General features: G+C 49.1%; 1 protein-coding gene across 3 annotated transcripts in view; it reads left to right on the forward strand.

The window, feature by feature from the left end:
- NCS1 (neuronal calcium sensor 1) overlaps positions 1–15,109 on the forward strand; it is a 75,335-nt gene extending 60,226 nt beyond the window's left edge. For all 3 annotated transcript variants that reach the window (XM_029612332.1, XM_029612333.1, XM_029612331.1), the window contains 4 exons: positions 4,105–4,193; positions 4,744–4,821; positions 5,099–5,219; positions 10,233–15,109. In XM_029612332.1, coding sequence (XP_029468192.1) covers positions 4,105–4,193; positions 4,744–4,821; positions 5,099–5,197 — 266 coding nt within the window. In that variant the 3' untranslated portion in view covers positions 5,198–5,219; positions 10,233–15,109. The remainder of the gene's footprint in view (positions 1–4,104; positions 4,194–4,743; positions 4,822–5,098; positions 5,220–10,232) is intronic.
- Positions 15,110–15,779: the final 670 nt, after the last annotated feature.

The following is a 15,779-nucleotide window of genomic DNA, read 5'->3' on the forward strand; positions in this document are numbered from 1 at the left end:
CAGACAGGCTGGAAGCAGTCATCGCTTACAGCGCAAATGCTGTCTATGATCTGTTGAGGACGTCAGCTAGATCCATGGTCTTCGTAGTCTCCGCGCACAGGCTCCTGTAGCTGTGGAATTGTGCAGCGAATGTCTCGTCCAAGGCTCAGCACGGCTCGCTTCGTTTTAAAGGAAAGTTGCTTTTTGGCAAGGAGTTGAAGGACATGATCAGGTCCCTGGGAGAGAACAAGGTTCATAAACTACTGGAGGACAGGCCCCGGTTGCAAGGATTGTTTACAGCCAGGTCTCGTTTCTGTGGTAGCAAGAGACCCCAACCTGCGCGATCGTCCGGGTCGTCCTTTCACCCAGGTTCCAACAGGCAGCAGTCGTGGTCTCGGTCCTTTCGAGGCAGACGTTTCGGCAGACCGAATAACCCTCAGTCGGCTGCGGGGGCTAAGGCCTCGCAATGAGATACTGCCGGTCCATTCCTCGGTGCCCTCGTCCATTCAGTGCCAATCGTGGGAGCCAGACTATCGCTGTTCTTCGAGGAATGGACCAAGCTAACGTTGGACCAGTGGGTCCTCACCGTGATAAGTCAAAGTTACGCTTTAGATTTTGTACGACGCCCTTGGGACAAGTTCCTGATCTCTTCATGCGCATACCGAGAAAAGCGAGAGACTGTACAAGGCACGCTACAGCGCCTACTGGACTTGGGGGCTATAACACCGGTTCCCCAAAAAGGAAGGTACTTTCAGACCAATTTTAGATCTCAAAAGAGTCAACAGATGCCTTCGGGTTCCATGTTTCAGAATGGAGACTCTTCGGTCAGTCATCGCCTCCGTATGGCAAGGAGAGTTTCTGGCTTCTCTGGTTCTCACAGAAGCATATCTCCATATCGGCATCTGGTGGTCACACCAGAAGTTCCTCAGGTTCTGCATTCTGGGAAATCACTATCAGTTCCGGGCTCTGCCTTTCGGACTCGCCACTGCTCCCAGAACATTCACCAAGGTAATGGTGGTGGTTGCAGTGCAATTCCGGAGGGAAGGCTTGTTGGTACATCCCTACTTGGACGATTGGCTGATTCGGGCAAAGTCCAAGGCTCTGTGTCAGACAGCTATCCGCTGGGTGTTACAACTCTTGAGGTTGCTCGGCTGGCTGGTCAACCTGACCAAGACTCGTTTGACTCCTTCGCAATCTTTGGAGTTTCTGGGAGCCCTGTTCAACATGGAGCAGGGGAGAGGATTCCTCACTATGGAATGGGTGATCGAGCTTCAGGGACAAGTGAGGGACCTGTTGTCCATGCGGATGCCCAGAGTGAGAGATTATTTGAAGGTCTTGGGATCCATGATGTCCACTCTGGAGTTGGTGCCCTGGGCCTTTGCCCGTATGCGTCCCTTACAATCAGCATTGCTATCCCGCTGGAATCCTGTTTCAGAACAGTTTCACACACCGCTTCCGCTTACAGACTCCGCGAGGGTCAGTCTCGACTGGTGGCTCGTCTCAGATCATTTGAAGTGCGGAGTTCCCCTGGTAATGCCCGACTGGACAGTCGTCACCATGGATGCCAGTCTCTCCGGCTGGGGAGCAGTTTGTCTGGGGAAGTCTGTGCAGGGACAGTAGTCCAGAGAACAATCTCAGTGGTCAATCAACCGGTTGGAGACCAGAGCGATGGTTCTGGCTTTGCAAGCCTTCCCCCTGCTCCTTCGGGGGAAGTCGGTCAGAGTCTTATCAGACAATGCAACCACAGTGGCCTATATCAATCGCCAAGGAAGGACCAAAAGTCGCCCGGTGGCAATGGAGGCGCAACAGTGATGAACTGGGCGGAACAGCACCTCGTCAGCATTGCAGCATCTCATATTGCCGGCGTAGACAACGTACAGGCAGACTTCCTCAGTCATCACCATTTCAATCACGGGGAATGGGAGTTGGCTGACGAGGCTTTTCAGCTCATCTGCGATCGGTGGGGCACACCATGCATGGGTCTGATGGCCACATTCAAGAATGCCAAGGCTGCATGCTTTTACAGTCGGCGCAGAGAGACAGGCACTGAGGGCGTCGATGCCCTGGTTCTTCCCTGGCCAACGAACATCTTACTGTATGTGTTTCCTCCCTGGCCTCTGCTAGGCAAGGTGATTCGGCGAATAGAACTCCATCTGACACAGATGATTCTAGTGGCTCCGGAGTGGCCGAGGCGTTCTTGGTTTGCGGATCTGCTCAATCTGTCCGCCGCGGAGCCTCTACAGTTCCGGGAGTCCGAGGAAGGCCTCGTTTGTTTGGAAGAGGCGGATCACTTCTGTCTAGTGGCATGGCTTTTGAGAGGCAGCGGTTGAAGAATAAAGGTTATTCTGATGCGGTGGTGGCCACCTTACTAAGGTCACGAAAACCGTCTACTTCCCTAGCTTATGTCAGAGCCTGGAAAGCTTTTGAAGCCTGGTGTGGGGATCGCGTGGTGGATCCTACGCGAGCGTCAGTATCAGACATTCTATGTTTTCTTCAAGCAGGACTTTCTAAGGGTCTCTCCTGTAGTTCCCTCCGGCTGCAGGTTGCAGCACTCGGTTGTTTCTGAGGTAAGGTTCAGGGGGTAGCATTAGCATTACATCCAGATGTGGCTCGTTTTCTTCGAGGGGCAAAGCACTTATGTCCTCCGCTTCGACACCAGTGTCCTTCCTAGAACCTCAATTTAGTACTTTTGTCCTTGTGTGCTCCGCCTTTTGAGCCTATAAAGCGGACAACGCTGAAGGATCTCACGCTGAAAGTAGTATTATTGATAGCGATTTCTTCGGCCCGTCGGGTGTTGGAATTGCAGGCGTTGTTGTGCAGAGAACCTTTCTTGCGAATTTCTGATTCAGGTGTGTCCTTGCAGACGGTTCCTGCCTTTCTTCCGAAGGTGGTGTCTTCTTTTCACTTGAATCAGTCGATCGAGCTTCCGTCATTTTCGGAGGTGGACCGATCAGATCCTGTTGAGAAGGATTTATGGAAACTGGACGTACGCATGGCTCTGCTACGGTATCTAGAGGTTACAAATCCTTTCCTTGTGTCAGACCATCTCTTTGTGTTGTGGGGTGGTCCGAAAAGAGGTAGTATGGCCTCAAAAACTACGATAGCCCATTGGCTGAAGGAAGCTATCAGTTCAGCGTCTTTACTGCGTGGTATGACAGTACTGGTGGGACTTCGCGCCCATTCTATGCGGTCCCAAGCCACTTCTTGGGCGGAATGTCATCAGGTCTAGCCTCAAGAAATTTGCAGGGTGGCTACTTGGAAATCTTTGCACACTTTTGCAAGGCATTATAGATTGGATGTTCAAGCTTCGGATTCCCGGGAATTTGGTGAAGGAGTCTCCGAGCAGGCCTCTTCGGCTCCCACCCTAGGTAAGTTAGCTCTGGTACATCCCAGGTGTCTGGACTGATCCGGGTAAAGGAAAGGAAAGGAAAATTAGTTTCTTACCTGATAATTTTCGTTCATGTAGTACCACGGATCAATCCAGAGCCCCGCCCACGGCTGCGTACACTTAAGTAACGGAGAGTCCGCTCGAATACTGTTTTTCTGGATATTTCTAATACATTATGGCTTGTTCTATTGGTTCTGCAAGTTCTGTTCCCAGTTCGAGGTTTGACTGAGCCTTATTATAGATGGGACGATAGTTAGTAGTGTGGTTTGGTTTTGTTCCATTCTGCTTTGACATTATGTAAGACTGTGAGGGACTGTGGGTGGTACCTTGGTATATATGTCAGGGTTGTTTTGAAAAAGTTATCTGTCTCCATCTGCTGGAGGGGAGGCAAAACCCAGGTGTCTAGACTGATCTGTGGTACTACAGGAACGAAAATTATCAGGTAAGAAACTAATTTTCCTTTAACAGATAGGAGAAACATGAGGGGGCCAGCAGATGTTATTCTGGTCTGCCAGTGATTCCCAGTACTGACCACTGATGCTCTGGTGATTGCCTAGTGACAGCACTATGCCATCAATTTCTCTAAAATGAACACTAGTGCTCTGTTGATTCCCTAGAGTATCTTCGGGTGTATTGGTGATTCCCTATAGTGATCACAGATGTGCTAGCGATTCCCTTTAGGATTGCCAGTGTGCCGGTGATTCTCTGTAGTGACCTGATGCTGTTATTGTTTACAGGGGCCTTTAAGCTGTATGACCTGGATAACGATGGATACATCACAAGGAATGAGATGTTGGATATTGTGGATGCCATTTATCAAATGGTGGTGAGTCAGTCAGCGGTGGGGCTAAGGATGGAGGTCATGTGATGGGTTTAAGGATGCAGAACACGAGGGTGAGGGTTAGAAAGGGGAGTCGCCCCATAAGAGTGGGGTGTTGTGTACCTGTTGTATGACTCCCCCTTGATACTGAGGTACGTGGAGAGTGGAGAAAGCAAGAAGTTGCCACTTTCATGCAGCAAGAATCAGTCCTGAGGCTAACTCTTCTAATCCGCATTACAGACGCCCCTACAGTGAGGGAGGAGACTGCATAAGGGACATCCAGACAGGGAGGGGGGAGGAGCTGTGTTAGGGACACCCATAAAGTGAGGGGGGCTGCATTAGGGACACTCTTACAATGAGGGGGGCTTTGCTTCAGACAATGAGGGCTGTGTTACAGAGATGTGTAAATGGAGGGGGGGGGGGAAGAAGCTGACCCAGCTAACAATTCTCTTTCCTCTTCTCACCTCCCCTCCTTCCTCATCCTCTTACTCCCTCCCCTACTCTCCCCCTTACAATCTGTCTCCTTCCATACCTTCATCCCCCTACTTATTTGTAGGGAAACACTGTGGAGCTCCCAGAGGAGGAGAATACTCCAGAGAAGAGGGTGGACCGGATTTTTGCCATGATGGACAAGGTGGGGCTGTAGGATGGGCAGTGGGCAGCATATGGCCTACCTTTCTGTACCTGGCATTTGACCACTTTGCTTGCTGGAACCCCTCAAAGTCAGAGGCTCATTCTTGGACTCTGATTAATGTAACACAGGGGACTTGCTGTGGATCACAGCCCCTTTTCTCCCCTTAAATGTTACTTGCAGGGTTGATAAGTTTGCATTCCGGGTCTCCCTATGTCTTTGTCATGGGAAAGGGGGCAGGGAGTCTCGTGCTGAGTATCTCTCTTCCATCTCCCCTCAGAATGCAGATGGGAAGCTCACCCTGCAGGAGTTCCAGGAAGGTTCCAAGGCAGACCCCTCCATCGTCCAGGCTCTCTCCCTCTATGATGGACTTGTATAGTGCCCAGGATTGCTGAGCTCCGGTAGGTCCATGCTGCAGGCAGCCACCAATTTCTCACAGGACTTTCATCTGAATAAATTATAGGGATGAACCACTGAAGTCAGACTACAGCTTCTCTCAGGGTGTCCCCTACCATAGCAGTTCATACTCATGTGAGAACCTCTGTGTGTAGAGGTCCCTTGTGTACCATCCGTGGAGGCTGGCCCTAAAACCATTATTCTGACCCAGCTAAGCAAAGAATGCATGCTTGATGCAGGAATGAGCAGAGAGGTCCATATTCAGCCACTGACCAGCTAGAAATGTTAGCAGAGATATTCAGCAGCACAGACACATCATTAAATATATCCAGCTACTTAAAGAAAGCCGGATAAGTTTATCCAACTCACTTACCTAGCCAGCCAGTATTTTTCTGTCTCCAAACTGTGTTGCTCATTCCTGCACTAAGTACATATTCTTTGCTCAGGTAGGCCAGAATAATGCAGATAACTTTAGGATTGCTCTTGGGTTGCCCTAAAGTTATCCAGCTACCTTCGCTGAAATTTGGGTCTATCTTGCTAACTTAGCGAGATAATTTATTTATTTATAGGGTATATAAACCCTATAAATAAATAAATTATCTCGCTAAGTTAGCAAGATAGACCCAAATTTCAGCGATGGCATTCCACCCCAGAACGCCCTCACACTGCCCCTGACATACAGGCTGATACAGTACAGTGCGCTCTGGTGGAGCGCACTGCACTGTTAACCGGCATTTGGACGCGCGTTTTTGACGGGCGTTTTTGACGCGCTAGCTTTACCCCTTATTCAGTAAGGGGTAATAGCACGTTGAAAACGCACGTCCAACCCCCCCGAGACTAATAGCACCCGCAACATGCAAATGCATGTTAATGGCCCTATTAGTCATTCCCGTGTGATACAGTAAGTAAAATGTGCAGCCAAGCCACACATTTTACTTTAAGAAATTAGCACCTACCCAAAGGTAGGCGCTAATTTCTCCGGGCACCGGGAAAGTGCACAGAAAAGCAGTAAAAACTGCTTTTCTGTGCACCCTCCGACTTAATATCATAGTGATATTAAGTTGGAGGTCTCAAAAGTTTAAAAAAGTTAAAAATAAAAAAAATAAAAAAATTTAAAATGGGCCCGCAGCTCGCGGGTTGAAAAGCGGATGCTCAATTTTGCCAGCATCCGGTTTCCAAACCCGTGGCTGTCAGCGGGTTTGAGAACCGATGCCGGCAAAATTGAGCGTCGGCTGTCAAACTCTCTGACAGCCGCCGCTCCTGTCTAAAAAGAGGAGCGCCTCTTTTTACCACGGGCCCTAATTTAAATAAATTAACTTACTGAATTGTGCGCACAGGAGAGTGGCCTGTGCACGCGCCGGGAGAGCGGGCGCTCGCCCAGTCTCTTGCGATTTTTACTGTATTGGCCCGATAGTCAGATAACAAGTTATCTGCCTAGCACCTCTTTTTGGACAGGAGCAGTGGCTGTCAGTGGGTTTGACAGCCGATGCTCAATTTTGCCGGCATCTGTTCTCGAGCCCGCTGACAGCCATGGGTTCGGAAATCGGACGCCAGCAAAATTGAGCGTCCGGTTTTGAAGCCGCGGGCTGATTTAAAATTTTTTTTAATTTTTATTTTTTACTTTTTTTTAACTTTTGGGACCTCCGACTTAATATTGCCATGATATTAAGTCGGAGGGTGCACAGAAAAGCAGTTTTTACTGCTTTTCTATGCATTTCCCCGACGCAGGCAGAAATTAACGCCTACCTTTGGGTAGGCGTTAATTTCTTAAAGTAAAATGTGCGGCTTGGCTGCACATTTTACTTACTGTATCGCTCGGGAATGACTAATAGGGCCATCAACATGCATTTGCATGTTGCAGGCGCTATTAGTCTCGGGGGGGGGGGGGTTGGACGCATGTTTTGACGCGCTATTACCCCTTACTGAATATGGGGTAAAGCTAGCGTGTCAAACGCGCATCCAAAGGCTGGCCCGTCGGAGCGCACTGTACCATATCGGCCTGTATGTCAGGTGTGGTCAGACTGGGGGGATTTTTAAATCCCAGCATTTGTCCAGATAGGTACTAAAATTAACCAGACAAATGCGTTGAATATGGACCTCAGAATGTCCTCTGGTTCCTAGCCCAGTGAGTGTTGGTGGTGACTGAGTTCTCTGCCAAGCACAAGTTATTCACAGGTCTATCCAGTAAAGTGCGGCCGCGTTTACCCCGCTCCTAACCCGCATTCTACTCACTTTCCGGCCGCGTTAGCTCTTCCTGCGATCCCGAATCCCCTTTAACCTACTCCTACCGCGTCCTAAAATCCCCGGGCAACCCCTTCTGCACGCAGCATTATATTGCATACAAACGAGCGAATTAGCTATTCCCTAGCATCCCGTAACCCGCGCCCCGACTATCGCTATTTTACCCTGCCGTTTTGTCGCGCGTTTAACCTGCTAACTTACCGCCTACCCTTACCCCTGCGGTAGAGGCAGAGGTAAGGGTAGGCGGCAAGCTTTCCCCCAGCCCCCGCTCACCTGCCCCGGCCGTGATCATGGGTGCCGGTCTCCGGGGCAGCCCCAGTCCTCTCCCCTCCTCCCGAAGCAAAAAAAAAAAAAAAAGCGAAAAAAACGTTGCAGCCCCCTCCGATGTCCGGAGGGGGCTGCAAAAAGTAAGTTGCTTCGTTGCTTCACACTGTCAGCGTCTCTTCTTCCCTCCTCCCGGAGCAAGGCTGCTTTTCGTGCCCTGCTTCGGGAGGAGGGAAGAAGAGACGCTGACAGTGTGAAGCGACGAAGCAACTTACTTTTTGCAGCCCCCTCCGGACATCGGACCTCTCCTGCCTCCAGCTGCGCGACTTACTTTTTTTTGCAGCCCTCCGGCCATCAGCAGGAACAGATTGTGGCTCCCCTGCCTCCCGGCGAAGATGGACGTCTGCACGGGGGAAAGCGGCCCCTGTGCGTGCAATTGGCCGCTCAAGACGTGACGTCACGACATGTGCAAAAAGTAAGTTGCTTCGCCGCTTCACACTGTCAGTGTCTCTTCTTCCCTCCTCCCGAAGCAGGGCGCGAAAAGCAGCCTTGCTCCGGGAGGAGGGAAGAAGAGACACTGACAGTGTGAAGCAGCGAAGCAACTTACTTTTTGCAGGCGTCCATCTTCGCGAGCAGCTGGAGTCAGGAGAGGTCGTCCGATGTCCAGAGGGGGCTGCAAAAAGTAAGTCGCTTCGCCCTGCCAGTCCCTTCTCCCCTCCTCCCGGAGCAAGGCTGCTTTTCGCGCCCTGCTTCGGGAGGAGGGGAGGGGGGACTGGCAGTCCCGACTTCCTGGTATCTGTCATTTCAAATGACATTTGAAATGACAGATACCAGGACCTGTCAGTGAGGCTCATTTCTACAGTCTAACCAGGAATGAGGAAGACCCACTAGAGGGAGCTCTTACTGTTCATATATGCAGGGCACGTATACACTGAACATCCCTTCTGCAGACCAAGTTATTCCTGAGAGACAGCTGCTCTGCTACCATACAGGCCGAGTTTGGACGCGCATTTTTGACGCGCTATTATTACCCCTTATACAGTAAGGGGTAATAGCGCATGGAAAACGCGCATCCAACCCACCTGAAACTAATAGCATGCTCATCATGCAAATGCATGTTAATGAGTCTATTAGTTAGTCACGCTCGATACAGAAAGTAAAATGTGCAGCCAAGCCGCACATTTTACTCTCAGAAATTAACTCCTGCCGGCACCAGGAAAGTGTACAGAAAAGCAGAAAAAAACTGCTTTTCTGTGCACCCTCCTACTTAATATCTTAGCATATTAAGTCGGAGGCCCCCAAAATAAAAAAAAAAAGAAAAAATCTACCCGCGGGTTGGAAGACGGATGCTCAATTTTGCCGGCGTCCGTGTTCCGAACCCGTGGCTGTCAGTGGGTTCGACAACCGACACCGGTAAAATTAAGCGTCAGCTGTCAAACCCGCTGACAGCCGCCGCTTCTGCCAATAAGGAGGTGCTAGGGATGCGCTAGTGTCCCTAGCGCCTCCTTATTAGCACGGACCCTAATTTGCATGCTGAATTGCACGCCCAGGAGAGAGGCCTGGGCGCACGTTGGGAGAGCGGGTGCTCGCCTTGGAGCACCGGCTCTCCAGCACAGTTTATTGAATCGGCCTGATAATGCGCTTATATCAGACTAGGGATTCCAACTCTGTGGGGCCGATGGAAAACAATGCATTCAGCGCATTTTGGAGGTGCGTCCACAGTCCTTTATGCTATAAGAGGATTAGCGCGTCCACAACGTGCATCCAACGCACGCAGAACTAATAGCACTCATCACATGGAAATGCATGTCAATGAGGCTATTAGTTATTCACCCCACATGCAAAAAAAAAAAGTGTGTCCAATCTGTACATTTTTACACTCAGAAATTAACACCTGCCCAGAGCAGGCATTAATTTCTGAGCACCCCAAAAAGTTGTACAGAAAAGCAGAAAATACTGCTTTTCTGGTTAACCTCCAACTTAATATGGCGATATTAAGTTGGAGGAACCAAAAGTTTAAAAAGTAAAAAAAAAAAAAAAGTGCCGGTGGTCAAGTTAGGGAAACCGAAGCTCAGTTAACGAGCGTCCATTTTCCTAACCCGTGGCTGTGCAACGGCTGGGAAAACGGACGCTTGTAAAATTTCCTAACCCGCGGACAGCCAACCTCTCCTGGGCGCCCTCTCCCAAGGAGACGCTAGGGGTGTATGATTTCCCCTAGTGCCTCCTTTTTACCGCGGCAGCCCATTTAAATATTACATGGAGCGCCCCGAGAGGTGCATAAGAAGCTTTTATGTCTGACTAGAGAGGTATAGTTTTGGTATGATCTTAAATATTATTTGCTTGCTTGTTTGTTTGTCAGGCTTGTTATGTCATTGCGTAATTTATGCCTTTGGAATCTGCCTAGAACAGCGGTGCTGTAAATAAATAAATGTTCCGCGGGCAGAAACTGTTCTCCTGGCTTTGGTCACACCGTTGCGCGCTGACTTGCCCTCCTGCCTCTGTCCCTTCTGCAGATGCCAGGGTGACACTTTCTGTGCCTTGGAACCATATCAGTTTATCTGGATCTCTTCAGCCCTGCTTCAACATCTTTAAGAAAGGATTGTGCCTGCAGCCCACTCGCTTTGCACCCACAGCCAGCTGCACTGTCTATGCATCAAGACATGGGCCTACCACCAGAGGAGTGGGAGCAGCTGCTCTTGGAAGAACCAAAAATCACTTGCTTTGTGGGAAGACCTCACATTTTTTTTCAGTTTCTTTCCCTAGAAAGAACAAAATTGTTTCTACATTTCCTCTATAGACAGTCCATGGTGGGAGAGCAGAGCCTGCACTGTTGTTACCTGTATGTTCCCACCAGATGTTGGAGCAGGAGGTCCAGAGGTACCACTGAGCACTGAACTAGAGAGATTTAACCAGATGGAAGAGCAGGAGGATCCAGAGGTATTGCTGAGTTCTGGACCAGAGAGATTTAACCGGATGATAGAGCAGGAGGACTGGCGGCACTGTTGAGATCTGGAGCAGAGAGATGTATCCAGATGTCAGAGCAGACGCGTCAGGGGGACCACTGAGCTTTGGACCAGAGAGATTTCAGTGGACGTCGGAGCAGAAGGACTAGAGGCACCGTTGAACTCTGCTTGGCCCTGGGGCTGAATGGTGGGGGTTGAAGTGCCTGCGGTGTGTAGATTCCTTTTTATTTACTGTGATGCAGTATTGTGCTTTTTGGTGCATAAGTGCGATTTTTATACCTGTACATAGCCTGTATGGACAAAGCTATCTTGCTGTCTTGTAAATGTTGCTGCTGTGTAAGTCTTGTTTCTCCATGACAAAGGCTGGAATGTTTGCACACATGTGCATGCACATCTATGATCACTATAGCACGTTGGCTTCTTTTGCAGGGAGCAGCTCCGCCCGTGGCCCCACACCCTCTGCATCCTGTTTTGATGGTGGTTCTGGCAGAAGGTGACCCCAGGGTACTCGCTTTGCTTGACCTAATGTGGTTGTGTTGGATTCCTGGAGCTGAAGACAAAACCCATCAGTCCCAAGCTCTGCCCATCCAGTGTGGACTCTGTTGCCTTCATCTGTCCCCATTTATGAGTCAGCTCCGAGAAGGGATTTTCCATTATTGTCTTTTTCTGATAAAATTGTATGGACAAGGTTTGAAGCCAGCCTCAATTCTGCTTTGAGCTGAAATGTTTTTTTTCAAATCTTATTTTCCTTGCCAGCTTTTCTCCCAGTGTTTTATAGCACACGCAACCCCACTCTGTCTCTAGTCTTTGGCTGAGCTGGGCTGTGTTGGGTGGGTCTGTGAGCTCAGAATTAACTTGTGAACCTGGGCTCGGGCTCGGTCAGTGTAGTGCTTTCCACAGGAATGAAACAGAGGGGCCCAGAGCACTCATTCCTGGCACCTGATATGAGGTAGACGGACAAATAGCCAGGTAAATGACTTTTATTAACCACTATTAAGCAGCTGTTCAAGTAAACAGTCAAGGTCTTTATCCATGTAAAGTCAGTGAGCTTAGATGTAGTTTGTCAAACACTAGTCCGTACAGCAGTACCCAAAAAGTTTCTTGCTATTTTTGCCTAGGATTCTACCTTGTAATCTGTGCGTGCTGCCAGTCGGTCACACAGCACCTCCAGTAAAGGGGGCTGGGATCGCCCTTCCAGTGATGAAACGTATTGAACCTGCTTCTTCTCCAGTCAGCTCATGCTGGTATCTCTTATGTCCCCCAAGTATGAGATGGAACTTCTTAGCCTATCCCTTGAGCCTTGTGCATCACTCCTTCTCCTTCCCTTTATCTCTCCATCCCTCCCTGCTTTTGCATGCTAGGATCAGCTGAGATGGGCTGGTGCCTGGGGCACCTGTGAATACTGGTCGGAGCCTTACTCCCTCTCCCCTTCCCTACCTCAGCCCTGTAGCAGCTCCAAAGAAACTCGTGGATTTTGCAGGCTTCTGAGCATCTTCAGGTCAGCCTGCTGGTCTTCTCTGACTGATCTTGTGTCCTGGAGCACTCAGCCTAGCACCTGTGAGGCAGTGCGCCCTCCTCGCCCTTCATTACAGGTGAGAGGAAGTTCTGATTGCCAGGCCCAGCCCCACAGTAAGGCAGGATCTTTGACAAACTGAGCCTGTGTCCTGCCGGGGGCCTGTTCTGCTAAAGGCAGCATAAGAGGGCTGAGCTTCTGGAAAGAGTTCTGAGCACTGGTGCTGTGAGGGTTGTGTGTTTTAGTACAGGAGGAAGAGTGGACCCAGGGTCCGTAGGCTGGGGGTGGGGAGAAGATGAAAGGGGGGCTGTCAGATGCATGCATCGTGTTTGGAAAGAATCCCGGCCCTGTTTTTTCTGCTCTACTCAATGATTTGCAAGCCAGAAGAGAGATCAAGGTTACTGTCCTAGAGCCAGAGCACTTAAAGTGCATAACAGCCCAGAATCTGAAAGACGTCAAATAGAAAGTCATTTCAAACTAATTGAAAGTATATGATTGTCAGTTCTGGATTTTAAATTAGTCTGAATTGACAAGAAGCAAACCTTTTCCAGAGGAAACCATGCTCTAGACCAAGAGGCTACAGGGTGAGGTGCTAAGGGCGTGGACTTGGTTGCAATATCAGAAAAGATTTCTTCCCAGACAGGGTGGTGGAAACACGGAAGCAAAAATGGTAACCAATTTCAAGAAAGCCTGGGATAAGCACAGAGGGCTCCTCAGTCACAAAGGTGTAAGGGCTAAACGGGATCTATGACCTTGCACCAGGAATTAAATTGGGAAAACTAGATGGGCCTTATTGTCATTTTCTGTGTTTCTGTCCTATTCTGCAGTTCAGGTGGGATACGGCCAGCAGGCCTGGAAGAGGGGTCGGAGGGAAGGGTAAGACTCTTGTGCGTTCTAAGGTAGGATGAACTGCCCTCCTTCGGCCACAAGAATGAGAGCAGGTTCCAGCCACCCCTCGTGTACCAGGGTGGATTCAGCATGTAGCTTAATCCTACCAATGACACAATGGAATTTAGGGCTTTCAGGCTTTAGGAGAGAGATGAGGGAGGATATATTTTATTTATTGGATGAAGGAATGAATCTACTACCTGAGCACTAATGCCTTGGCTATTTCTCTTCCTCCTGTTCTTGCTGCTATATTGTGATGTCACAGTGCATGTCTGACACAACCAGTCCCACCTTTGACATCACTGAAGGAGCCGAGCAGGGGATGCTTCCCATAGAAACATGAGCCATGGCAACCAGGAGGATGTAAAGGGCTCTTCTGCCCTTTATAAATACAGCAAAAGAAAAGGGGTGACTTGTAATTTGCCCTATAAAGGAAGTTTTAACACAATGGTGATACTGGAAAGAGGGACAAGGGCAGTAAAGGACTACATACATTGACCCCGAGAGCCAACTGAAGGGCAGGCCTGCCTTTGTCATCCTGAGCACGGGCAGAGCTGTGAATGAGGCCTGAGGTCAGGAATCTTGGAGAGGGAACAGGATGCTCGCATGTCTCTGCTAGATGGAGCTGAAGGCAGAAGGGAGATGCTCTGTGCCTGGTGGAGCAAAGGCCACATCAGCACCTTTCAACTGAATCCAAACAAATTATGAACCAAAGATCACTGTGATTAAAAATCTTTTATTAAAAAAACAAAAGTTTGCCAAATTGAAAAATGAAGTATTTTGTGTGAATAAAAGAAAAGCCCCACTGCATGATGTAACTCTGCTTTAAACATGGGAAGCTTGCCATCTTTGCTAGTGCTAGATCCAGGGAAGCTTTTCTGCCATCCAGTGGCGTAAATTCTGCCCAAGCAGCCGCTGCAGTGCTGGGGAGGCCTAAGGAAGAAGGGGGATTACTTCTGGATCTTGAGGTAGATTCCTACCCCCACCCAACACACTCTGGGGGCTCGGTTCTAATGTATGCAGGGCCGAGCTGCTTCATCCAGACATGTACATGGGCTGTAGATTCCAAGCAGTCATATCACAAGCAGCCCCTTTCCGCCAGCTTCAAATGACTCCTCCTAAAGTTAATTGGTAGGAGCTGTGAACTGTCCTCTCTCCAGCTCTTGTGGCTGACAAGGATGACTTGCATTGGTTTCTTGTGGGATTTATATTGTTTTCTGTATTTTATTGCCAGTGTTTTCCCACGAATTCACTGCCTGGGAGAGCCCTAAAGAGGACTTTGTTGGCAGTGAGTGTTACTGGCCTCAATTCCCAGGCCTCCTGTTGCTCTGCCCAGCTGTATCCCTCCCTTTCTTTGTATTGGCTTTGTCAGATTTGCTCTGTAGCTTTGGATCACCTGCAAACAGCTGTTTCCTCTGCAGTTAGAGATCTGGCCACATTTGTTACCTAGAGGACTCCAGATCTTGCACAGCTTTCGAGTTCCACCAGCCGTGGGACTAGAGGGGAAGGACTGGAGCATGAGCTTTGAAAGTCCAAGTAACAATTTTATCATTTTTAAATCTGTATCCTTTTATTCGTTTTGACTAGGAGGCTCCTGTGGAGAAGAGCAACCTTTTCGTTCCCCTGACGGTGGGGGCTCCTGTACCCCAGCTGGGCCTCCCCTGAAGGGGAAAGCTTACTGTAACTCAGTCAGAGCACCCCCACGGTTCTTCATTCCCCCTGGGAAGGGTGCAAGGGGGGGAGCTCATTGCAATGCTCCAGAATCAGTTATGTGCTGAGCTATGATCCAGCAGCTTCTGGAAATAGCTGTTTGTATCTAGAACATCTCTTGTCTGGATTGCTGGCCCTTGCTGGAACATAGCAGCAAGACCAGGGAATCCCAGGAATAGAAACTGTAGAGATGAACAAGTGCTGTCTGCATGTAGTCTGTGACCCAGTCTGAACACCTATATACATATAATATAAATATATACATACAGAAACCTAGAGGGAACAATATTTTTAAATAAAATAATGTGAAAGCACAGGGCTGCTCTCCCGGTGAGATTCTTTTATGTTCTTGTTTGTTCTTGCTCAGTTCTCAATAGCTGCTCCTTGATTGCTTTTAGAAGCCAAGCTGGGGTTCTTTTGTTAATTCTATTAATACTTATTTCCTAATATTTTGCTTTTGTCAGAGAGACAGAAATGAAATGTCAGGCTTTGGTTGTTTACTCCCAACAAACAGTAACCTATTAGCCTTGTTTCTCCAGGCCACCAGTCAAATCACATGAAAAGAATACACCAGGCTTCACAGCGCCAGAGTAGCTGGCTTCTCAGGGCCAACGTCTGCAGCAGCAGTAGTGAGCTAGGGCTTCTTTGATGGTGGTGGTGGTGGGTGTTCACAGAGCACAGAACAACCTCTCAGCAGGAGGTGAGGAAAAAGAAACAGGCAGCAGCATTCTAGAAGGCTTGGGGCGGGCACAGAAGGGAAGCCAGAGAGAAAACTGCAGGTCAGGTAAGGCCTGCGATAGGCCCTAGGACAATGGGCAGGTAAGAGAAGTCTGGGGTTCCTTATCCAGCATCACATTCAGTTTCTATAAAAGAAGCCAATGACTGATTCTAGTTTTCATGATTTTAGTATATCTACTCCACTCCTGTTTTGTGTTTGGAGGGATCAAGCCGAAGATGGTCAGAAAATAAGCAGAATTCAGTGCTTG

This window comes from Rhinatrema bivittatum, chromosome 8 (genome assembly GCF_901001135.1).
Source record: "Rhinatrema bivittatum chromosome 8, aRhiBiv1.1, whole genome shotgun sequence".
NCBI classification, from domain to species: Eukaryota; Metazoa; Chordata; class Amphibia; order Gymnophiona; family Rhinatrematidae; genus Rhinatrema; species Rhinatrema bivittatum.